Source organism: Papio anubis, chromosome 1, assembly GCF_008728515.1.
Source record: "Papio anubis isolate 15944 chromosome 1, Panubis1.0, whole genome shotgun sequence".
Classification (NCBI taxonomy): domain Eukaryota; kingdom Metazoa; phylum Chordata; class Mammalia; order Primates; family Cercopithecidae; genus Papio; species Papio anubis.
In genome coordinates this window covers 82558375-82585280 of record NC_044976.1, presented here as the reverse complement: position 1 = coordinate 82585280, position 26906 = coordinate 82558375, and the positions used below count along the sequence as shown (strand labels likewise).

Genomic DNA, 26906 nt, shown 5'->3' with positions numbered 1-26906 from the left:
TATAAATATGAGGATCCACAAATATAAGACCAAATTGGATTTTTAATAATTTGCAAAATTTAAAAAACTAGTTAGTTTCCAATTTGGCTTTAGCTACTAACCAGAGAGACAATAATATTTTTGCAATGTGAATAGAGACACATTCTAGTTTGAATCTGAGTGTTTAAACAGATGATTTATTGGGAAATGGTTAATACAATCTAACTTCACATAATACAGCGCCTTTTAATGGCAAAAATTCCGCTTTCATGACTTCTACTTTAGATGAGTAAAGGGAGTAAGAGATAGGGATAATTTTATGTCCCATATGGGGAAAGATAATCTGGTACTTTTAGCTAAAAAACAAAAGTACACCAAATATCCTGTCACACTTCTAAATAAATGAAGGGGAAAACAGAATATTGTGATATAATAAAGTTTTATGTTGTTATTCTTATAAGGTGCCTACGATTTAGACTGTTATGATTTTAGAATATATGCAGATTATTAGATACAAAATTTTAAAGTTTGATATAAAATGAATATATATTCATAAACAGCTGAATATAAATTTTAACCAATAGAGAATGATTGGCAAATTGAGGCCAATGCATAAAGATGAAGATACATTAATTTTAACTAAAGCAGTTTTTCTTAATAAATGTAAATTTAGTTATGACAGTATCCTTGTTAGAAAACTGCATTTCTTATATGAAGTTAAGCATAAATAAAAGCAATATACTAAAGATTCAAGAACTTTATAATTACTGTCAATTAAATTATTTGAAACATTATATTTACATTCTTAGTTTTTGTATTAGTAAAATATTCTTCTTCCATTTGTGATTTTAATGTATTTTGGTTCTCTCATCATTCTTCATATGACCTTTAGTCCTCTTGAGAGTCTACACTTCTCAAATTCTTCAAAAATAAATCACTGCCTTGTCTGTTAATTTTTCTCAAAGTTTTGTTTTGTTCATATCAAAAGTTCTGCTGGGGGAAAACAATTACAAAGATAAGAAATCTGAAGCCAGAGATCTACAAATGTAACAAGAACAGCAGTGATATTAATATTTGTTTAAATAAATACTGCATTCTGCTTTTCTGTATTGCCTTTATCAGTGCACAGTGTTCAACATCTAGCTTGGTTTATTTATCTGTAAGAGGTATTTATTTTTTTACCTTTGACATAGTTGAGGTATAAATTCTTCAGTCAGTCACCTAATTTGTGAATACTGGTAATACATAAAACTTTCTACATAAAATGTGGCAAAATACAAGGGAAAATCTTGTGATCCAGGCAGACTGCATATGTACTCTGAGATAGGGAACAATACTGTGCTGAAATGTATATTCTAGGCGATTGGATAGACTAATTCTATTGGCAAGTGTCTTGTTCCTACAGCCCAGCTATGCAGCATCTATGATTTAAATTTGAGTGTTGGCAAAAAAGATAAATTACCACATTATCGACATTCAGGGTACCTTGAGAATAGTTAACAATGGAAACTGTAAGTTGATAGATGTCAAGGGTAAGCTTTCACACTAAATGTAGAGCTTGAATATGGCTGACATACAAAGAAATAAAGACTTTCCCTCTATCTCCTATAAGATTCTTCAGATTGATTAGGCTTATCTCTGCCTAAGAAGGTCACAAAATACAAAACAAACAAACAAAAAATAAAACAAAAAAACCTCAACTATATAACATCTCAGGCTAACGTGGTATCAAGATTGATGCTCTATTTCCTGATCATATTCTAAACAGGACTATGTGGGAAGGAAAAGACAAAGTAGTACAACATGTAGAAATAGAAAGAAGGGAAAATAAGCAAAATACCCCTTCCCATATATTTTGTCATTAATGTATAGAAGGTCTCCTTCTGGGAATGTTTAAAAGCCTATTCTTTTGCTGCATGACAGGAAATTCAAGCTCATTTCTATTGAATTGAATATGGTCTTTTTTAAAAAAGATCTGAGGTCTGAGTTAAGGCAAGCACAAATGATTGACCCTAAACAAAATACTCTTGAAAGCAAAATTAGAGGTTATAGGTGCAAAAGAAGGAAGGTTTAGAAAGAAATTTACAAAATGTAAAATACTACAACATAATAAGTCTACTCATGTTCAAGAAAAATTAATGTTATTTCCGTGTTTGCTAAAAACCAATGACAATTATAATCACAATCTATATGAACAATTCTGTTAAAGTCAGTTCTATAAATTTCCATCTTAAAAAGCCTTATTCATTTTGTATTTACTTTTACTTCCAATTTTATAGTATTGGACATAATTAAAACAAGAAGTCTCTCCTGAAAATGGAAGGGCATATAAAACAGCCCCAAAAACTTTTCTCCATGAAGATAGACGTATGAAATAATAAACTATTTTTATTTATTTGAAGGAATATTGGGAATTATGGCTATGATCCTGTTCTTTGTGGTAAAAATACTAAATACAGAAATTGCTTTACTGTTTTGTTAATTTCTTTATAAAATTGCCCTTTTTTTCTTAAGAAACTGAAATGATTCATTTCTTATGCTATTAAGAGCAGCAACTGTAGGTTTTTCTATATTTTTCCCAATGTAGAATAATAATTATGACACAATATAGTTTCAATACATGAAGCTTAAAATTCATGTACAGTAATAAGAGAGGAATAATAAAATATTTTACTTACCTTTCCAGAAACAATCTTTTCATAAATCTGAATTGGTTGGTCTGCAAAGAATGGGGGATAGCCAGCTGCCATTTCATAGATTAGCACTCCTAATGCCCACCAATCCACTGCCTTATTGTAGCCCTGAGATAAATCAACACCAATGTCAACTGTTATTTAAGTTACTCAGAAGAGAATGAAATCAAAGATAATTTCAAAATGATCTGGAAGCATATAAAAATTTTTTTAAAGCAATTGCTGAGCAGCTATTCAGGACAGAATTTAAAAATGAACCAAATGTATCAGGTCAGATTTAAATTAAATAAAGGAGAGGATTTCCAGATATTGAAATTGGATATTAGGAAAGATTATTAAATCTTCTTCCTAAAATGATTAAGAATATTATAGACAATGAAATTTTCTTTATTTCACTGGTATAAGTTAGTTCTTGCTCAATAACAGGAAGGCAGTTAGATCACATTACTTCTTAAGGCCCATTCTAGGCCCATAATCTTATGAATCAGATTTTCCACAGCATGCCTAGAAAGATCGAAAGTTTTCAAAGAAAATAATGGAAACTGGACTACACAGTAAATAGTGAAGTTGACTTCAAAATATTCTATATTTTTGGAGTTAGGAGGGTGAATGTGCTAGGGATAATCCCATCTGCTTCATAGGATTTTGTGAAAGCAAAAAGTTTAATGTAGAATTCAATTAATGTAAATATTTAAGTATACTTTACTTTTGCTATCTACTGTTTTGCTTCCTGTCTCTAAAAGGTATCTTTTGTGAGGACTGTATCAAATGAAAGGGAGTAATGTGTATAAAAAGTGCTTTGCAAACCAAATGTAAAAATGTAAGGTTATGTTTGTTTTTTTTTTCATATTAAGCTTACTAAAATTAAAATCTGGAAGTATTTATAAGAAAATAAATAAGAATAACAGGCTAATATAGTTTATTAACTGTGATCAGTATCAACTGGCACAAGACATTTTTTAACAACCCCAACAACCTGGTCATGAAGAGAAATAAGCTGAATTCTACCCAGATCTATTGTTCCGCCCTCAGAGGTACCCTCTACCATCACGACTCTCCACATTCCACCCTTTTGTCAAAATTTTAGCTTTACAAACTACTTAGTTTTCAAAATTCTAGCAAAAATATAATACTATAATGCTATAGAGATTTTCTTTATCTCTTTTTTCTTTCCTGATACTGTATATATTTTTTTAAGGGAAGGAGTGGTATAATAGGAATAGCACTTTGTTTTCTAGTAGAAATAGGCATTAACTCTCTTTAACTTTTTGATTTATATGTTTAAATTGTGTGCTAATGTTTATAGTAAATGTGTCAGACACAAGTTAATACCCAAGGTATAGAAATCAAAACACATCAATAAGAAAAATGTTAAATTACAATAGACAAATAGGCAAAGGAAATGAACTATTAATTTACAGACACACAAAGAAATACCAAATGGCTATTAACCATTTGAAAAATAAATCAAAAACATGAGAATTAAAACAATGAGATACAATTTATTACCTATTAAATTAGTAAATATTTTAAAAATGAGTATACCCAGTGATAGTGTTATGAAATAGGCACTATAATACACTAATGGTAGAAGTGTAAAATGGCATAATAACTTTGGAAAGCAATTTGGCAATATGTATCAAAAGCCTTAAAAATGTTCCTACTCCTTGACCCAGTAATTCTACTTCTGGGAATATATGCTAAGGAAATAATGTAAAATACAGAAAAAGCTTTATGTATAAGGATGTTTATCAAAGTTATTTATAATAATAAAAAACAAAAACCAAAAATAAAACCTGAACACTCAACAATAGAAGAGTGGCTAAATACTCTATGGTACATTTGCAAACAAGCCATTAGAATGATGTTTGTGTGCTTGTTATAATAAAAGTGAAAAAAGTCAGAGACAAGACTATATACATTTACTATGATTTCAACTATGACAACCCAGAAATAAGGCCACACACCTACGACCACCTGATCTTTGACAAAGCTGACAAAACCAAGCAATGGGGAAAAGATTCCCTATTCAATAAATGGTGCTGGGATAAGTGGCTAGCCATATGCAGAAGACTGACGATAGATCCCTTCCTTATACCACATACAAAAATCAGCTCAAGATTGATTAAAGACTTAAATGCAAAACCCCAAAGTATAAAAACCTTGGAAGATAACCTAGGCAATGCCATTCTGGACATAGGAATGGAAACAGGTTTCATGACAAAGACACCAAAAGCAATTCCAACAACAGCAAACACTGTCAAGTGCGATCTAATTAAACTGAAGAGATTCTGCACAGCAAAAGAAACTATCAATGGTAAACAGAGAACCTGCAGAATGGGAGAAAATATTTGCAAACTATGCACCTGCCAAAAGTCTAATATCCAGCATCTATGCGGATCTTAAACAAATTTACAAGAAACAAACAACCCCATGAAAAGGTGGGCAAAGGACATGAACTGACACTTTCCAAAAGAAGACATACATGTGGCCAACAAAGATATGAAAAAATGCTCAATATCACTTATCATTAGAGAAATGCAAGCAAGTCAAAACCATAATGAGATATCATTCCACACCAGTCAGAATGGCTATTATTAAAAAGTCAAAAAATGGTAGGGCGCAGTGGCTCACACCTGTAATCCCAGAACTATGGGAGGCCGAGGAGGGTGGATCACTTGAGGTCGGGAGTTCAAGACCAGCCTGGCCAATATGGTGAAACCCCGTGTCTACCAAAAAATACAAAAATTAGCTGGATGTGGTGGTGCATGCCTGTAGTCCCACCTACTTGGGAGCCTGAGGCAGGAGAATCGCTTGAACTCAGGAGGTAGAGGTTGCAGTGAGCCGAGATCATGCCACTGCACTATAGCCTGGGTGACAGAGCGAGACTCCATCTTCAAAATAAATAAATAGTCAAAAAATAACAGATGCTGGCAAGGTTGCAGAGAAAAGTGAACCCTTAGACACTGTTGGTAGGAGTGTAAATTAGTTCAACCATTGCGGAAAGCAGTATGGAGATTCCTCAAAGAGTTAAAAGCAGAACTACCATTCGACCCAGCAATCCTACTACTGGGTATATACTCAGAGGATTATAAATCATTCCATCATAAAGACACATGCATTTGTTTATTCATTGTGGCACTATTCACAATAGCAAAGACATGGAATCAACCTACATATCCATCAATTGTAGACTAGATAAAGAAAATGTGGTACATATATACTATGGAATACTATAAAGCTATAAAAAGGAATGAGATCATGTCTTTTGCATGAACATGGATGGAGCTGGAGGCTATCATCCTCAGCAAACTAATGCAGGAACAGAAAACTAAATACCACATGTTTTCACTTATAAGTGGGAACTAAATGATGAGAATTTATGAAGACAACGAAGGAAAAAACAGACGTTGGATTCTACTTGAGAGTGGAGGTAGGGAGGAGGGAGAGGATAAGAAAGATAACTATGGGTATTGGGCTTAATTCCTGAGTGATGAAATAATCTGTACAACAAACCCCCATGACATGAGTTTACCTATGTAACAAACTTCACATGTAACTCCAAACCTAAAATAAAAGCTAAAATGTACATATATATATATGAATGTTTTTAAAAAGACTGCCTCTAGGTTGGTGGGATTACATATAGGTTTTTTTTGGTTGTTTCTTTATGTTTTTCTGTATTTTCTAAATTTTGTATAATGAGTATTACTTTTACAATATATACACATGTGTAAAAGTTTTAGTGCTCATTTTGTTGTCACATTATTTGTTAACTGTATTTAAAGAAATGTGTTAACTGCAATGATATTTAGATTATAAAATATCAAGAAGTTATACATTATTTAAATTACAAAAGATAATGAGAGAAAACTTGAAAGAAATCTTTTATTTTAACCCTTCTATAGATTAGCCATATTTCAATGATCCCATTTGGGAACCACTGAAGCATGTGTCTTATTCCCTTTCTTTTCCTCTCTCCTATTTGTGCCTGGTTATTGTTAGGTTCTCCTTTCTAGATTTCTCCACCAAGAGATGGCAGAGGAAAAGTTAACCATTCTTTTAGATATAGGTACAGTTTCTCTCACCACATTTCACTATTTAGAAAAGTAGAGCTGCCTTCAATACAACTAAAACTATTCAATTGCTGTTAATAGTCCTATTTAAAATATAAAAACACTTCTCATACATTCCTTTTATTTAACTGGTAAATTTGAAAAAGAAAGAATGGACAACTAGTACATATCATCTCTAGATTTACCTCTTGGTATAATCCAGAGCAAGTCTTCTCTACCCTCCTGTTACTAGGAATAATTAAGAAAAGACTATGTTTTTGGTTGCAAAACATGGATCTAGAGGTCATATTTATTCATATTATTTCTCTAAGACCCAGAGTTAAAATTGACAGAGGTTTAGGATTAGTGGTAGATGCTAAATAGTAATTCTTTAGTAATCATGCACAAATAGATTTAAATTCATAACTCAGATCAAATTAAAAATGTAAAATTAGATCAATAAACTTTTTACAAAAGTCCATAGGGATGCATGACTCATATTTCTACCTCTTACGTATTGATATTATGAATATACCTTGCTGAGAATTATTTCTGGAGCCAAATACTCTGGAGTTCCACATAATGTCCAAGTTCTGCCTTTAACTCTTTTGGCAAACCCAAAGTCTGTGACCTATAAAAGAAAAAAAGAATATTAGTGAAAATGTATTACCTCACAATAAATGTGTTTATTGAACCTAAATTGAAAGTTTAAAATTCAAATTGAAACTATGAAAGAAATGGAAAAAATAATTAAGTCCATGTAATTGAAATTCATTAATGAATAGTGAATGAAGGTTTAAACACTCCAAGTTGGAAATCCTTCCTCAACACAAAGAAAAGGAACAAATTAATAACAACAAAACCCTTTTCAGTCATTATTATAAGATCCTAGACCCAAGGAATAAAAAAGTGAAAATAAAAGGTAAAAATAAATAGCATTAATAAAAATGAAACAATGCTAAATATCTGCCTTACCCCAATATGTCCTCTGCCATTAATTGCACCATCAGAAGTGTAAAAATGTCAATGGGAGAATTTATTGATAATTGTGTAAAAAGAAATGCTCCCACTTTATTAGTAGTAGAAGTGAAAAGAAAATGTTTCTACGAGTTCAGTATTGGTAGTCAGGGATCCTTTGGCAGTTATATTGTAGTCGTAAAGGGCATGGACTCTGGGATCAGACTGCCTAGGTTCAAATTCTGACTACCATTTACTGGCTAAATGACCTTGCCATGCCTTAGTTTTGTTAATCTTAAAATGAAGATAACAGTGGTATTTCCACTTCATAGGTTTATCAGGATTAAAGAAATAATACATGTAAAACACTTGGAATATGCCTGGCAGTAATAACTGCTCACAGATTTAGCTATTAATATCTCCTTATGCAAGAGGCTATACTCAGTTCACAGCTATAGATGAAGGGAGATACAAACAGGTTCCTTTCATAATAGGATTTTTGCTTCTCTGTAGTAGCAGCGAAACTCTGAGCTCTACTTAAACTGTTAGGAATAATTGTCTTCTTCAAAAAAAAATCCAGGTTGGGGTTACATACATACAATGTCTTGCCTAGTATTTTCTCAAATACATTATACAGAATATGTTAAAGTCATACCTGGATATAGCCTTGATGGTCAATTAAGAGATTTTCAGGTTTTAGATCTCTGTAGATGAGGTCTAGTGAATGGAGGTACTCGAATGTTAGCACTATCTGAGCTGCATAGAACCGGGCATGGGGTTCACTGCAAAGAAATAAAAACATTGATTTTCTGTAAAAATGAGTTAATACATTCTAATTAGTAGATTATACATAAAAACCAATACGAAGTAGAGGTACTTTGGGAACAAAAAGTATTTTTAAAAAAATGTATGTAAAGAATCTTGCTACTTTTCAAATATTTATTAAATCTCTATATTGTGTTCAAATAACATTCTGATAAATTTATGGGGAAGCACACGTTGAGGAAAAATATAAACCTAAAATAATTATCTCACTGTGAATCATTATAGCCTATATTTGAATATATTGATGTCTTTCTAATTATGTCTGATCTTGAGAATGACTGGAAAGCAAATGTGCCAATTGAAGTGTCTATCGGGGCCACTGCTATAGTGGCTCCATCTACTTTTCTCACAAATTTCAAGTGTTCATAGAATTTCCCTACATAGAAGTTCTTTAGCTGCATTTATCTGCAGATTAATGCCATTTTACCCATTTTGTAATAGTTCCTGTTACAAAAATGACATGTGCTCATTATGGAAAAATATCATAAAATATCGATGAAGAAGGATGAATACTCATAATCCCATTCAGAAACCATAGAAACGACCTTGGCATCAGGATTTCCAAATCTTCTACTATGCTTGTTTACATAGATAGACATAAGAATAATCTCTATGTTAGTGTAAATATGTACAGTTCTTTAATGTATATATTAGATTAATAGATCAGTGTAATTTTGATGTCACAATCTGAAAAATCCAAAAGGATATACCAATTTTCTGAGTTTCTAATTTATCTTCTAATGCATTATTTGAATTCTACTAATCTGCCTGATAAATTGCAATGCCTTTCAGATTTGTTTCCTCAGTGAACAACCTTAACTATGAATAGAATTTCCCTCAAGATGGTTGGTATGAGTTTGATCTGGTAGTAACAGAAATACAAATTCCAACAAAAGATTGTATGTGCTGCCTTTTTTGCTTGTCACTGCATTTCCCAAGTGCTCAGTAAATATTTGTTGAAAGAATGCATATGTAAAGAAAAATGCTTTTGGGGAGCAAAATTCTATAATACCCTTCCAGTTTCTGCTTCATCCCAACACTGTCAATCTGCATTGTATGCCAAATGACAAGGAATGAGGAGAACATTGTAAGCAGAGATTAAAATAATCATTCTGATCATTGCAACATTTATGCTTAAACTGGGAAACATTTGACCTGGGAGGTCCCCTCTTATTTTCTCCATGCACCTGTAAACATAAAATGTCATTAATATTATTACTTTTTACTTATAAAATATTAATTTCCATATGCTGGTGTTTAATTGGAGGAATACATACATTACATAGATCTATAATAAAATTCTTTTTTTTCTTGCTCTGTTGCCAGGCTGGAGTGCTGTAGCATGATCACTGCAGCCTCAAACTCCTGGGCTCATGCAATCTCTCCACCTCAGTCTACCAAGTAGCTGGGACTACAGTTGCACACCGCCATACCCAGCTAATTTTGTGTGTGTGTGTGTGTGTGTGTGTATGTGCATGAGGTGGTTTGTCATGTTGCCCAGGCTGGTTTTGAACTCCTGAGCTCAAGTGATCCACCTGCCTCAGCCTTCCAAAGTGCTGTGATTACAGGCTTACATGAGCCACTGTGCTCAGCCTCTAATCACATTCTTGAAAGGTGAAAGTAAAATATTCCAAGTGCAAAGTGTTATTGGGTATTTCTACTTAATATCGAATGTAGGAAGACAATGGTAAGGGCTAATGCTGTAGCAGTTTTAAGTCCAGACAGTTTTAAGTAGAGAATTCAAATGACTCATTTGATTCTGATTAAAGCCATGCTAAACAATAACTCATATTCCTACTGCCTCAAAACTTCTAAGATGGACATTGCAATCGTTCAAGTGTATATGTAGTACTTGTGAAAGATGAGAAAAGACAAGTGTCTCAGTGTGAATTCCTTCAACCAACTTGCTGTTCTTTTAGTACTAAGTCAAGTATTAAAGACTCAATATCAAAGAGTACTAAGACAGTGAGGAGTTGCAAAGAAAAGAAGTTACCAATTATATAAAGTTAACACAAACTTTTTTGAGAACAGGTTCAGATGTGGTACTTTAGTGTAAAACTTTAAATAACCATAAGGCAATATGAGGATTCTGCTTGAACAAGAGGCAGTAGGAGAGGACGATAGGAGAGGAAAGAAAATTCTCAAAGATAAGCAGAAGCTACTTTGCACAGTGCCTGACACTATATTAATTATATTAGTTGCCCTGTACATATTAAGTCAATAAATGAATCTTGGCTTAGGCCTCAGGTAATTAAAATGACTCCAATGTTTGCTCATTACTTGATATCATCTTGCGATATTCTGAGTCTGCCACCATCATTTTATGAATCAAATTACCATCATCAGTCCTGTTTCAGTTCATACTTGTGTTTTAGTTATGCCAATATTTAATTATGAAAGTTAATTGTATAAGTTGGGTCGTTTTTGTCATACCCAACTAAATCAGAGTTGAGGGGCTGGGGCAATAAAGCACTCAGAGCACACAGTACCTACTCCAAGAATTAAATTTTCCATATGCCTAGCTGCTAAAGCTTCCTGCTGTAACCTGAAGCCAGTTTTATTTAATAGCTACTGAAACAACCTGTTGTGACTCTAAGACTAGTTTGAACCCACCACCATCACTCATCAATCACAGCTTGCCAGCTCCCCAAAACTTTACTAGTGCCAATGAACTTTGTTCCAAAACGTATTATCTCTCCGTTTTATAAAACTTCTAACCTTCTTATTGTTCTTCAGTCACACCAAAGACCACCTGGTCTGTGTGATGCCTTGCATTGCAATTCTTACTTCCCAAATAAAATATCAAATCTAGAGATTTGCCTCTATATTTTAATTTTGACTTTGATATACTTGGTGTCAGAAGTGGGATCCTAAAGCTGACTTACTTCAGGGAGAATCACTGGCCCTGGGAACTATAGCATGAAGTACCCCCACTGGAGCCCTTTCAGTCCTGCTGCTTCTGGGGAGTCCCCTCTTTTCCCCTTAGTGAGTCTCTTTTGGACTAAACTCTTAATTTTGGTTGAGTTCTGTTTTATTTGGGATTTGGCTGGGAAGGGGTCTTTCTCTTTCCCCCTCCTGTTTGAGAGGGGTCTTTTGCCTCCTGGTTGACTGATGTCCTCTTGGGGAGGGTTATTTTCCCCCTGTTGACTTCAGCGGTAAGGATTAGACCTCAGTTTTGAGGTTTGGATGAGGGTACTTTCCCCTTCATTTGGAGAAGGCTTATTGTTCTTCCTGGTAAGGACATACTTTATTTTCTGTTGGTGCTTGTGTTTATTTGGACTTATGTATTCAGCACTTGTGTTTAATTGGCTCTTATGTATTTGGCATTAAACCGAATCACCTAAATACATTTAGTTAAAAATAGGCTCTCAAAGTTTAAAGGCATGCCCAGATATTTTCTGAGACTTGAGCTGGTAACATGTTCAAACATTATACGAATCATTCAAACAGTCTGTTGTTCTTACAACAAAACTAAAAGACCATGGTGATAAAATCATATACTCCAAATAAGACTCAGATCACAACCGATATCCTAAGGCTAATAAAAATTTCAGGACTCAGACATTGCCTTGCTACAAAATACTGTCTCAAAGCTAGTGGAGACAAGTTCCTTTCTGGAGCTTTTCCCTCCACTTTTACAATTCCTCTTCTTCATCCTAATATAGACTAAATTCTCTTTTCTCAAAACTCCTCAGCTATTTTGGCATATTGTTTAAGTAAAAACACTTGAAAATCATCAGATAAAGACAATCATCTTGATTTTCATGCTGTTTTGGTTTTAAGATAAAATTCCAATGTAAAGGACACTGTCTCTATACTAAAAGAAATGGCAACAATCTTATCTTCAGGGACAAAGAATTGAGACAAGAAAATATTGTACAGACCTAGTTCAAACAACTATCATTTGGGTGTCCTCACATAATTCATTCACATTTTCTCAGTTAACAATTCTTTGTCTAATCCAGCATATTGTCAATTGACTCAAACTACTCTACCTATAATTTAGTTCACAGACTTCATAATATTACCTATTTAAAAAAAGCTGAATGTTAAGCCTCATCCCATTTTGTTAGAAAAATAATTTGGATCTAATTCTCTTTTTATAAACTGATGGGTTTATTGTTTTACTATCTCATGACTAAAGTTCTAAAATAAAAGCTGTAATATTTTTATTTATACATTTGTATAGGTGTTTAGATGTTTTTATGCATATGTACATATATTGTATGCTGTGTCTATATAATAAAATCTGACATAGTTGTCTAGAAATCCCTTAAAGAATTCTATTTGGATAAATGGGTGCTAATATACAATATTTTAGTTCACATGACTTAAGTACATCTTTGATAAATTAATTGGTTTTTAAATTATTTTTTAAAGTTTATATTTTAGATTCAGAGGGTACATGTGCAAGTTTGTTACATGGGCATATTGGATGATCCTGAGGTTTGGGGTATGAATGTTTCTATCATCCGGGTAGTGAGCATAGCACCCATGAGTAATTTTTCAGCCCATGTTCTCCTCCCTCCATCTCCTCTCTAGTAGTCCCCAGTGTCTACTGTTTCCATCTTTATGTACATGTACACTCAGTGTTTAGCTCCCACTTAAAAGTAAAAACATGAAGTATTTGGATTTTTGTTCTTGTGTTAATTCACTTAGGATAATGACCTCCAGCAGCTTCTACGTTGCTGCAAAGGACATGATTTCATTCTTTTTATGGATGCATACTATTCCATGGTGTATATATACCACATTTAACTTGAAGGCAGCTGCAGAGAAATGTCAGGTCACTTACAGAGGGAATTCCATCAGGTGCATCTGATGGACCTCTCAGCTTATACCTTACAATCTGAAAGAGATTGGGGCCTATTTTCAGCATCCTCAAAGAAAAAAAATTTCATCTAAGAATTGAATATCCCACTAAATTAAGCTGCGTAAGTGAAGGAGAAATAAAATCTTTCTCAGACAAGCAAACACTAAGGGAATTCATTACCACCAGATCAGCCTTACAAGTGGTCCTTAAGGGAGTCCTAAACATGGAAATGAAAGATGAATACCTGCTACCACAAAAACACACTTAAGCTCATAGCCCACAGATAATAAAAAGCAACTACACAATCAAGTCTGCAAAGCAGTCAGCTGGTAACATAATGACAGAATCAAAATCTCACATATCACTACTAACACTGAATGTAAATGGTCTAAATGATCCACTTAAAAGGCAGAGAGAGGCAAGTTGGATAAAAAGAAAAGTCCCAACTGTCTGCTGTCTTCAAGAGGCCCATCTGACCTGTAGACACTCACAAGCTCAAAGTAAAGGGATGGGGAAAGAACTACCATGGAAATGGAAAACAAAAAGAACAGGAGTCTATTCTTACATACAATAAAATGGAACTTAAATGATCAGGAAAGACAAAGAAGGGCATTACATAAAGATCAAGGGTTCAATTCAACAAGACTTAACTATACTAAAAAATTATTAATAATTTAATAAATATTAATTTAATTTAATATTTAAAATTAATTAATATTTAAAATTTAAATTAATATTTAAAATTTAATATTAATATTTAAAAATTTAATTTAATAAAATAAAATTAGAAATGTCTTCAAAATTGTCAACATAGATTTTTGCCTAGATTTCCTGGTCAGAGAGTTTTATATTTGCCTCTGATAAATTTCTTAAGGTCCTGAAGCTATAAACCCAGACTAAAACAAAAGGATCTTTGTATAATAAATAAGATTAATTTAATATTATTGATTTAATAAACATCTATATCTTCTGAGTTATTGATAGAAAAGTCATGTATCTAACTTTAAATTCTTATTTAGGTAAACATTTGATATTAACATGCTATAAAATTGGCTAATAAAAATAACTTAAAATAATGACTCTGCCTAATATCTCAATTTTCATAGGTAATCCAGGCATAATTAATAAAAATGAATAAATTAGGCGAATGTAAATTAAATAAACATTTATAAATAAACTATTCATGTAAATTTAAAGTCTTACAGTTATGTTATATTAAACTAAATAATAAGATACTTATTAGATGTCTGGGCCATATCAAAATAAGATTAAAAACTAAAACAAATTACTAAATAAATACAAATCCCTTGTTGGGTTTTTAAATTTTATAAAAAGTTTAAGTATATTGAGGTATAGTAGGCAAAATATGAATGTAAGAAAAAATTATGTTGTATGAAAAGTATATTAGGTGGTAAATATTTTTCCTAAAGTAAAATGATTGTCTGTTCCAAGAACAGAGGAAGAAGAAAAGGAAAATTATAAGATTAATACTGGGGGTTTGGAAAAATGAAAGGATGGGCCATATGAAAGAAGTTTTATGTGTAAATCGTTAGGGAAAGAAATTGGAAAGGAAAATTGTTTACATGTTTTTCTAAAAATTAATGATTGGTGTCAAGGACCAGAGTCTGGCTCTCTATATTTAAAACAACAAAGCTTTCTTGAAGTATTCATCTACTCTCAATAATACTGCAAAAGGTTGTGATTTTTAATTATAAAATCTGTTTCTTTGACAGCCATCTTCCCAAGTGCAGTTTCTATTTCTGCCACATTTCTTCCTGAGATCTAATTAATTTCCCTAGTTTTAGGTTTGAAATGCTGTCCTCTTCATTGAAAATAGTAATTCCATTTCTTGAGGTAAAGTTTTCCTTTTGAAATTTATATTTCAGAAGTTCGACTTTTGCTGTATCACACTACACATGATTTGAAGGTCATACATCCCCTTCTTTTTCTTGAAAAGGTATATCTTTTTGCTTGGCTGGGGTGATAACTCTCTCCTTCAACCTTTTTCCTCAACTCCTAGAACTTTTTTTTTTTTTTCCAGTTTGAACTCTGTTATGGCCTGATGCTGAAATGTTTATCTGAAAGGCCTAGAAAAGCAATGTTTTCTTCCAGTATAATTTGAATCTATATTCTTGGCTCTTCTTGATATGTTTGTATTATTTCACGTAACCGGGAAGTTTCTCATGCTGTTACTGACAACTATGTATTTCCCTGCTCAAGATAGTCTTCTTTTTGTTCATATTTTTCTATAATACAATGTACACTCTTAACCCTGGACATATTCTTCCTGTGTCTGATTAAATTCAAGTACTCAGTCAACTTTCAGGTGATTGATAATTTCTTTAATGGAAAGCTCTAAATGGGAAAAAGAAATATGAAAAAATGAGCATACTGCAGAAGATTTTTCTTTACCATTTTGGTAATTTGTCTAAAAAACTAGATTTTATATTTTATCAAGATAATATCCTATGTTGTCTTTATCAGGTTTTTCATTACTCAGAAAAACTGAGCTTTAAAATAATAAAAGTTTTTACGTTCATATAACTTTCTGTATTATATCTGATGTCTTTTGATTATCACTCTGGTTAAATAAATGACTATTATTTTACAGTGACCTGTTACTCTGTTTTGACCAAGTGTTTTGAGTCTTTAAAGATGTTTAACAAACTTCCCAAAAATCAAATCCTAAATTAAGTGTTCTTAATCTAGAATTAGCTTTGGGATTTTCCAGCTGGGCCCTTGGAAAACATTCGAAGACATAGAGATCATCTTGCAGACATATTAAACAATTAGATTTATTTTTAAATTATATAAGAGACATTGTATAAATGATGTGATACTAGCTCTTTTAGTTGCATTTATAGCTATGTTGTTCATATGAATGTTTCAAAAATTATATAAATTCATAGAAATTAATGTTATTCATAATTCTGGTTATTGCCTTAAAATGCTAGATATAATAGAAATAACTAAGTTTACTTGTTAACTGTAAACTTTCATCAGATTTTTACCCATGGCTATTCTAGATTGTTGTCATCCAGAGTTATTATTTTGAATTCTCAAAATTATTTACAATTAGATTAATAGAAAAGACCCCAACAAGTACTCTTAAATACAGGCTTTTAATAGCTTTAAGATCACCAGACTAAATAAAAATTTCTAGAACCCTAATAAAAAAAGATGAGTACATGAAAATACTAATAAAGATCAAGCGGAACAAAAATTATATGAACTTAAATAATTGATGAAAAAATAATATTTTCACAACTTTCATTTAAAACATTGTTAGTTCTTAAATATTTTGGTCTCCAGGTTTAAAAAAATTTATCTCTTAAGCTATTTATAATTTATAGCAATTTGGTAAAGTATATTTTTGTAAAAAAAAAAGATAAAAGCATTTGTTTTTTTTTCTCCTTATTAATTCAAAAATTAGTTGTAAGTACTTTTATGGGAATATGACTATTTGCATAAGACCATAAAAATCTGCTCTTTATAGCAGAATACAATGGAAAACACTGATTATATTACTAAGGCTCTAACTGAACTGTCATATTTTAAAAGTGCATAAAAGGCCTGACTTCAAGGATTTCTCAGCATTACAATAAGGAAATAAAAACTGTTACTTCCTGGCAGGACCAGGAACCTTAAGACTGTAAGTAAAATCTAAGACTGCCTTGGTTTGGCTTCCTTGCCTCAAGAGGTTTTTAAATCCAAGATTCCTATGTAATCAATGTAGAGAAAAAAGTTGTTTCTAAAGAATAACTTAATATGCCTGTTATTAGACTTTAAGTCTGTACATTACTTTTGAGTCTTGTTATCTACTTATGGACTAGACAAGGTCCTCAATTCTTCTAGGTTACTCCAATCGAACTTTCTTCCATAAAATTGTTAAAATGAGAACCGCTCTGTTCCTGAAGCCCTGTAAGCTGAAACTATGTAAATTTTAAGAAACAAGTCTCATGCCTGATGTATGGGCCACAAAGTAAGTTCATCAAACTGCCCAAAGTCATAGCCAGAGACGTTTAAACTGTAAACAAGACCAAAAAAATTGATGTTTTCCATGGTGTGAACAGCTTTTCTCAAGACATTGGAACAGGACTCCATATTGTAGTGAAACTCTTACCCCTCTTAATGCCTGTCTTTTTCACTTAACCAAATAATATTGTAATTTAAAATTCACAATCAGTAACTGTTATAGGTACTGGTGAGACCTGCTATAGCCATTGACAAAACCTGACTTAAGAAATTCTTTCAGTTCATCTAGTCCACAACATTGACAATATCCTTAACACAATTTTTTGTTTAATTTTGCTGGTGGTTCCTCTTGCAAAGTCTGGCATTCTCTGCTTTAGTTCAACCCAGTCATAAAATGTTAGTCAATGGCTATAGTAGGTCTTACCAGTTTCCCCTGGTCCTTTGATTTGTTTAGTGTTTTGCCCTTAGGCCCAGGCTTTAGTTCCAAAGCACTGCACAAATAAATTTTACTATGCTGTTAATTTTTTTGTACTATCATTTGTAAGCTTTGTTCTTAATGCCTATCTAATCTTTGTAAAGGCAGCCATCCCAACAGAATAACATTAACCCAACACTTAAAGATGATTGCTAAAACCTATGGAAGTGATAAGAAGGAATTCGATGCTGGACTCCAGACAAAAATCTACTTTGAGAAAAATTTTCCTTCTGGCCTCTTGGTTACTTGAATGTGGCCCAGGTCCCTACATAGAACCCCACAATACCTTCTCTCATATGTGTGACAGAGACAACTAGACCAAGTCCATCCCAGAACCAAGGAATAATTAAGCCTAACTTCAAGATGGTTGATAAGCAATGCTTTCAGAGAAAGATCTTGATCAAAAGGGAAAAATGTGAAAGCTGATTACACAAATTAGTCATTCTCATCATACCCAAATAAATCAGAGTTGAGGGGCCAGGGGAATAAAGCACTCAGGGCACACAGCACCTGCTCCAAGAATTAAGGCCAGGTGTGGTAGCTCACACCTGTAATCCCAGCACTTTGGGAGGCCAAGGAGGGTGGATCACTTGAGATCAGGAGTTCAAGACCAGCCTGGCCAACATGGTGAAACCCTGTCTCTACCAAAAATATGAAAATTAGCCGGATGTGGTGGTGGGCACCTCTAGTTCCAGCTACTTGGGTGACTGTGGCAAGAGAATCACTGGAACCCAGGAGGCAAAGGTTGCAGTAAGTCAAAATGGCACCACTGTACTCCAGCCTGGGCAACAGAGGGAGACTGTCTCAGAAAAAAAAAAAAAAAAAAAGAATTAAATTTTCCACAAGCCTAGCTGCTGAAACTGCCCATTGTAACCTGAAACCAGTTTTCTCTAACAGCTACTGAGACAATCTACTGCAATTCTTAGCCGAGTTTGACCCCCCACTGTCACTCACCAATCAGAGCTTGCCAGCTCCCCAAAACTTAACTAGTGCTAGTAAACTTTGTTTCCAAACAAATAAATATAAAATTTATTTTTATAAAACCTCCAACCTTTTCTTTGTTTTGTAGACACATTGAAGACCACCTAGTCTGTGTATATGCCTCAAACTGCAATTCTTGCTTCCTCAATAAAATGTTGAATTTAGAGATTTGTCTCTACATTTTTTACTTCAACATACTATACTGAATGAAGTTGTATCTGTTTTTTATTTTAGCTTTATTCTATTAGTGATTATTAATGAATAGTAGAAGCTTACAAACTATTACGTACAGGCAAAACTATCAGATTCTATAACCTATTTTAATAACTGTGAGATCTTATTAGTCATAACCTTATGAGGTACAAACTCCTGTTAAATTATGTATGTATTTTAAAAACTAAACTTTGCAAGAACTTTAAGGAGAATTAAATTTGTGAAAAACAAACTTTTATAATCTTATTACCATAATACCATTATTATTATTTCTCTATATATTTCTATATATATATTTAAGGATCCTTAAAACAATCCTCTGTCCTGGAGTTGTATTATTAATATTTGTTTAATAAATGTTGATATTTTAAAATTCAATTAATTTTTGCATTTTCTGAAAACTATTCAAGTAGTGGACCCTCACAATATCTACCAAAAGTATAACATTTAAATTGGCTTCGAAGTCCTTTTATTTGAATTTTAAAACTTGTGTATGATGTAGCCTCTTTGTTTCCACCTAATGCTTCAAATGGCCAAAATATTAATCAAACAAAATAAGTTTTTGATATTGGCATCAACTTAAAAATCTGGTTAAACAACACAAGCCTATAAAGATTTGAAGAAGACAAAAGCATTAGTTACCTGAACCTTCCAATTCTTCTTAGATGTGAAAACATTTCACCCCCAGGGACATATTCCATAACCATGTATAAATTAGAATTATCCTATGAACAAATAAAAAGGAAATACAATTATTCAACTTAGGTAAAAATTATTTCAATATTATACCATGTTGAATTAGAAAAATTTAACATCTTTCTGACAGATTAATAACTTTGAGAAATAAAGAATAAATGGAACATGCTCTAGTTTTTCTATACAAAGACACTTATATTTTTCCCCTCCTAGTTATTTTTGCCACAAATTAGTCTGGGACTTTTGCTCTTCCTTTTCTTGCAGAGAACATCTAGTTCTTGAACAATTAAACGCTCAGGCAAAGAAATAATGCTATAATATATGCAAAAGAATAACAAAGTTAAAAAACAATTTGAAAAAGTAAGAATATTTACACTTTATGTATAAAAGATTAATGGTTTTAATATTTTAAATACATAGGTCTTAATTTAATTTAAAGAATAAAGGAGAAAAAAGATTAAAATGTTTCATATGATTAAATATTGCAGAAAGATGCCAGTATCATTCCGAAGAACTGAAAAGTGGCCAATTTAAATAATAACTCTTATACAATTTTTCAGACACTTAAATAATGGAACAAAAATTATTCAGCTTTGTATAAGTGAAAAGACTAGAACTCAAATTACTAAGTAAAAGAAGATGAGATAGTGGCAAAAAGGGCTTAATAAAAGTAGAAAATGTGTTGGGTATATTAATTTGCATAAGAATTGTTTAATAAGATATCCCTATGGTTTTTGATAAATTGGAGTAATTCTTTTTGTAATACCATCTCATGAAGAATTGCATGTATCACCTTTGAACAATTTCTCCAGGGAGAATCAAAACCTTTTCAAATGTTATCTAAGTTATAAGCACAACAGGATTTAATTACACAAACTCGAGAGGTATTTGTTTTATTTATATTTTTTAGGTTTATCATCTGGTTTAGAATCCTATTTATAGTTTCATCTTAAAAAAAGCATATTAGGTTGAAAGTATCTTATTTAGATATTACTAAAATTTACCTTAAAAGCATACTCCAGTCGAACAAGGAAAGGAAAATTCACTGCCTGTAATATTCTTTTCTCATTCAAAGTATGCTCTATTTGCTTCAGTTTAACAACCTGTAATTGAGAGACAAATATTTCTTAATGTATTTAAGCAAAATTAAAAAGTTATCATTTAAAAAATGTAATAAACTTGGATAAGGAAAATTGTTAGAATTGGATAAGGAAGAGAATAACAATTACCAACTATTAGGTTGGTGCTTAAGTAATTGTGGTTTTTGCCATTACTTTTAATAACAGGATTCAAATAAAAACCTAATAGAGGATTTAAAACTTGGTCTTAGGAAGATCAACTACAGTTTCAATTAAGAAGTGAGAGCTAAGTAGGAATAAGAAACAAACCCATAAGAAATTACTTTAAAAATTAGTTATGTCAATTATACTTAAATAAACATATATCTATATAATTACTTAAAGTAATTTAAAAATTAATGTGAAAATACTAACGTCCTAATCACTCAAAGTCCTCTGTAAAAGCTGGCTCAAATCTCTGCAATAACTAGATACTGACTTTAAATACTTCAGAAGATGAATAAGAAAATTAAGAATGAAGAGAAAGCCCATAATTGAAAAATAGTGAGTAAAAATGAACAATTTTCATTTTATAATATCTAAATAAATATAGGTATAAATTCTAAAAATTTATTTTATATCGCTATAGAAGAGGATGCACAAAATATTGGGGAAAAAAACTACCTTTTTAACAAAAACTATCTTTGTATCCTAGGTCATTCAGACTTAGGCTTCCTCTAGATTTTCTATTCAATAGAAGGGGAAAGTAATTTATCTTAACTTCACGAAGATTGTAATTCTATTCCATATGTGATTCTATTTTGAATTTTAAAAGTGGTGACCTTAGCAAGGCATATAAATAATTTTCTTTTATATGTGTAAATCATTAGAAGGTGGCATACTTTCTTGCCAGAGTCTAATGGTCAATGTGAGGACAGTCACAGATGTCAAGAAGTTAAACATAAATAAGAAAAGTAATTAAAGATAGAAGCCAGGTATTAATATATAAAATTAGGAGTATACTGATAATATTGAGCAAAAAAATTGAGTAGGAGTCAATCTGTGTTTTAATCTAGGCCTTCTATTTAACTAACTTTCTGACTCTGGAGATGCTTTCAAATCTTTGGGCCTCAGGTTTTCAAAATCTGTAACATGAAGTGGTTGGGTCACTACTGTACACATTTTAACTTCTGTAATAGTTAGAAAACAAATTAGTCCATAATTGTCACAATAAATTACAGTTGTCCATCAGTATCCCTGGGGGTTGGTTCCAGGACCTACAGCAGAAACCAAAATGCCCAGGTGCTCAAATCCCTTATATAAAATGACAGAGGCTTTGCATAAAACCTATACACACTCTCCAGATACTTTAAATCATCTCTAGATTACTTATAATACCTGATATATTTTAAATTCTATGTAAAGGGTTGTTACACTGTATTGTTTAGGGAAAAATAACAAGAAACAAAAGTCTGTACATGTTAGGTATAGATGTAATTTTTTTCCCAAATATCTTCAATCTGTGATTGGTTAAATCCATGGATGTGGAACCCATGGATATGGAAAGGCTGAATGTATATTAACTATGCATCATATAGTTACAAAAAATAGGAATAAAAATTAAATTTAATAATATAATTATTTGAAGGTGTCAATGGTAAGTCATTATACTGAATCTGTTTAATAGTCTGGCTGATAAAACTAAAGTTTACCCTGAAAGTAAATAACAACAAATACACTCACCTTCTGCTTATCTAAGATCTTCATGGCATAATACTGTTCAGTGGCTTTGTGTTTTACCAACATGACTCTTCCAAATGAACCTGTTCCAAGGGTTTTTTTCCTTTCAAAATCTTCAAGTCCGGCATTATTCTATATGTAAATACATAAATAAAACTTAAAATTCTCATAAAAACACTATGGGAAGTATAAATGCTTTAATAATACATAATCATAATGGATAATCCCATTGATAACTATCCATTTAAAAGCAATACAAAAAGGCTATTGAGATTCCAGTTTATCGATTCTATTTTTCCCTTTGAATAAGAAGGGATTTAATATCTGAGGACAGAATGTATTGGAAAACAGAGCATAATACTAATAGGAGGAAATAAGAGCCTCAGCTGAAATATTAAAGATTATATTACAATATGCATTTCTAGTATTGGACTTTAATCTTAGTACTGAACTTCCCATAAATGAGTTTCATATTTTAATAATTACAAACTGACCAGAGACATACTGACAAAGAGTCATAGAAGCCATACAGACTTAATGCACTTGCAAATAACTGTAATGAATAGATAAACTGAGGGATTAGAGCTCTTTCACTAAAGTTACCTGTGAAGAAATCAGTCTTGCTTCATTTCTGTCTTTATATAAGCTTATAGAACAAGATAATAGCAGCATGAGAGAGCCTAGTGGCTTTCTCTCTTTATGTTATAAAACCACAGCATTATCTAAAACAATAACAATAAGGAAAGAAGAATTCCTCATTCTACAAAGAACCAAAAGCCAGCATCCCAGAACAATAATCAGACTCTTTTTTTCTTGAATAGATGTTTTGTTATAAGGAAACATCTTTGTTTGGCTTTGACTACAGCACAGAAGCAAATAATTGGAGGCATCAATCTATTAAATTTGTTCCTGCCACAACAAAATGAAAATTATTAGGAACAAATTATGTGTTAAACAGCAACAAGTAGTAATTGCTAACCCTTTTGTTTAATAGGTTTCATTGCAAAGAACTCCATGAAAATATCAGAAAAATATTCTGAAGGCCCAGTATATAGCGTTTAGCTTGAGAAAAATGTGATGCAATATGATTCTTTATCCAGTGAGGAATCTGTATAGGTATTACAGTTCACTGTAGTTGGATTTTATCTGTATTTCAAATCAAACCTTGCCTTTTGAGACCCATTTTAGCTTCCTGTTGGATCATTACAGAGAGCAGGCAATTCTGTTTCACTTATAACTTGTTTTCATATTTTGATTTTGCAGCTTAAAATTTAAAATAATTTAAAGTGGTTATAAGATTTTTTATCAACACAAAAAGCCCTTCTAATTCTGACTGAATTAATATTTAAGTTTAGGTTTTATCAACATAGGTGGATTAAAATGTTCACCATAGTCCCAACCAAATAATGAAAACAAATTTTATTAACAGACAACAGAATATGTGTTTCTGCTCTTTATGCTTTTTTCATTGCTTTTATTTGTATTATAAAAATACGTTATCTTCCTTACCTCTCTTATTGTTTCATGTTACACAATGTCTAATATTTTGTATGTTTAATCTTTGTGGCTATGTTTTAACTTATAGGTCATACTCTAAATCTTGGTAGTAATGGCATCTTTAAGAAACATTTACTTAGAATTCTTCAATGAGAAAATACTTGAAATAAAAACTTTTGAGCTAGAAAGAAAAGACCTTCAAAATTTAATTTTTTTGGTTATAATATTTTTTGTTTTTCCATAAGTTATTGGGGTACAGGTGGTATTTGGTTACATGAGCAAGTTCTTTAATGATGATTTGTGAAATTTTGGTGCATCCATCACTTGAGCATTATACATTGCACCATATTTGTAGTGTTTTATCCCTTACCTCCCTCCATTCTCCCCGAACCAAGTGCCAAAAGTCCATTATATCATTCTTATGCCTTTGTGTCCTCATGGCTTAGCTCCCACGTAACAGTGAGAACATATGATGTTTGGTTTTCCATTCCTGAGTTACTTCACTTAGAATAATAGTCTCCAATCTCATCTAGGTCACTGCAAATGTGTTAATTCATTCTTTTTTTATGGCTGCATAGTATTCTATCATAGTTTCTTTATCCATTCGTTGATTGATGGGCATTTGGGTTGGTTCCACAATTTTGCAATTGAGAATTGTGCTACTATAAGCATGCGTGTGCAAATATCTTTTTCAAATAATGACTTCCTTTTTTTTTTTTTTTGACCTTTATGTTCTTACTCATAAGTGGGAGTTGAACAATGAGAACACATGGATATGGAGGGGAACATCACACACTGGGGCCTGTTGCAGGGTGGGGGGTTAGGGGAGGGATAGCACTAGGAGAAATACCTAATGTAGATGATGGGTTGAAGGATGCAGCAACCACCATGGCATGTTTATACCTATGTAACAAACCTGCATGTTCTGCATATGCATCCCAGAACTTGAAGTATAACAAAATTTAATTTACTATTAAAATTCATTCATTATTTATAACTCCAAAAATATTATTTTTATAAAGTATAGATGGCTTTTTACATAGTTTTTAGATCCTAGTTAAGATCTAAAATACTTAAACAATATAGAACATACCCCATCAAAATGATGATAAAAAAGATGCCCATCTACCAGGGATGTTGTTGATAGCCAAACTCTCTATGATTGAGAATTTTAAACTGTACATAAGGACTCTTATTTTTGTAATTAATAAAAATTGTAAGTATGCTATCAAAGGCATGATTCAAAATTAATATATTTGAAAATATTAAGATTTTATAGCAACTTGGAATCAGTATCAAATTTATAATTAGGTATTATACTGGAAATTAGTTCCTTCTGTAATTTAGGTATACATTAAGATTATTAATTAATACATCAAAGTATAACTATGGCAAAATTCCCATTTTAAGCTTCTGTTTACTAATACCACATGAAAATTAAAATTTCTGAAGTAATACATTTCTTAGGCAAGAATCATGATTTTATTAACACAAGGTTTTTAATTGTAGAAAAATCTAAATATTCCTTACCTGAGTTGGATTCTCCCATTTTTTCAAAAAGTCTTCTTTGGCTTTGGCTAGAAACTCTTTCACTGAAAATATACATATAAAAACAAATTTATCTTGTAAGAATATTTACAATATATATAAGAATATTTATATTGCATATATTTTCTTGCTTAAAAAAGACATGTCATCTATTGTGATAAAATGTATATTTATCACGATGATACATTAAAGAGCTATTTAGTATCTCTAAGAACCTTCTCAAATCTCTAAGATTCTCTAATATTGTTCTATAAGGAAACCACTTTGATAATTTCAAATGTCATAACAAAAATTCTGTTCCTGAAAACATAGCAGAAAGTAATGTAAGAAAGTCAGAAATTAATTTAGGACAAAATAGTGACGTAAAAACGCCATCAGTGATATTAATAGAGCCTTTAGATACAAGAATTTAAAACATCTGGAGAACATTAACCTACTGATTTGTGGAATTTCAAAAATAGTTGATTTTGATAAAGAGTTGTTTTCAGGTGTAAGGATTTATGTTATGTATTAGATTTGTATTCTCTTTACTAATGGCAAAGGGAAAAAATAAAAGCACAGACTAGCACATAAAGGACACCAACAAAGACTTAAAAACAGAACAAAACATCAACAACAAAAAATCCAGTTTAACAATCTTATTCTAAATTTGCAGCATAAACTAAATGTCTGAATACTCAATTTAAAATGTAAACTAAAGCAATTCAAAACCAAATGTTTATATATTGATTAATAATGTACGTATAAAATAGCCACATTATTTTACAGAGCTATGGTTTGAAGTTTTAAATTTGTAAATTAAATGATGAACCAGTTAAAAGTTTCCCCATTTTCAAAAGCTATCTTAGAAAACAACTTCAGATGTTTAAAAACAAATAGGAAAAATATTCCAAAGAGATAAAATAGCATTAACAAAATGTATTGTTGTTCATATCTTTAGGTATAAGAATAAAACCTGACTATACTAGTGAAGGGCTCACAGATTCTTTAAGATTCCCAATGATACAGTAGTATTGAAGTGAGACAGGTACCTATTTTAAAACATACTTTATTTTTCCTCCTTTATAAATGTCATACCAATGTCATACCTTTGGGAAAACACCGTTACTAACCAAAAAGGCTTCTGGCATTTTAAATGTTTTGAGATTTCAAAATGATGATGACAGGCTCCAAGAGCAGACATTAGTTTTTAAGTAACATTAGAGTATGAATCTCTGAAGACATTATTTTAGTACTTTCTATAAAGTATCCTTTGTATTTTACTGTAAAATACTCTCAGAATGCCTATTTTAGAAAAACTGAGAAAAATAATTTTTAAACTAGAACTTTCCCATTGTAGGAAAATCTCATGCACTTAAACAATGAATCAAAGAATTTCACCTAATCATCCAAATATAATGT

General features: G+C 31.7%; 1 protein-coding gene across 21 annotated transcripts in view; it reads right to left on the bottom strand.

The window, feature by feature from the left end:
• The window catches only part of PRKACB (protein kinase cAMP-activated catalytic subunit beta), a 166308-nt gene that overhangs the window by 27440 nt on the left and 111962 nt on the right, over positions 1 to 26906 (bottom strand). For 14 of the 21 annotated variants that reach the window (XM_031650309.1, XM_031650301.1, XM_031650303.1 and 11 more), the window contains 7 exons: positions 25488 to 25549; positions 22464 to 22592; positions 20667 to 20765; positions 19609 to 19691; positions 8340 to 8466; positions 7263 to 7358; positions 2658 to 2780 (listed from right to left, as the gene is read on the bottom strand). In XM_031650309.1, the coding sequence (XP_031506169.1) occupies positions 2658 to 2780; positions 7263 to 7358; positions 8340 to 8466; positions 19609 to 19691; positions 20667 to 20765; positions 22464 to 22592; positions 25488 to 25549 (719 nt within the window). Of the gene's footprint in view, positions 1 to 154; positions 973 to 2657; positions 2781 to 7262; positions 7359 to 8339; positions 8467 to 19608; positions 19692 to 20666; positions 20766 to 22463; positions 22593 to 23063; positions 23714 to 25487; positions 25550 to 26906 lie in introns of those variants that run through there. The other 7 variants (XM_031650320.1, XM_031650322.1, XM_031650329.1 and 4 more) reach the window with 4 other exon arrangements.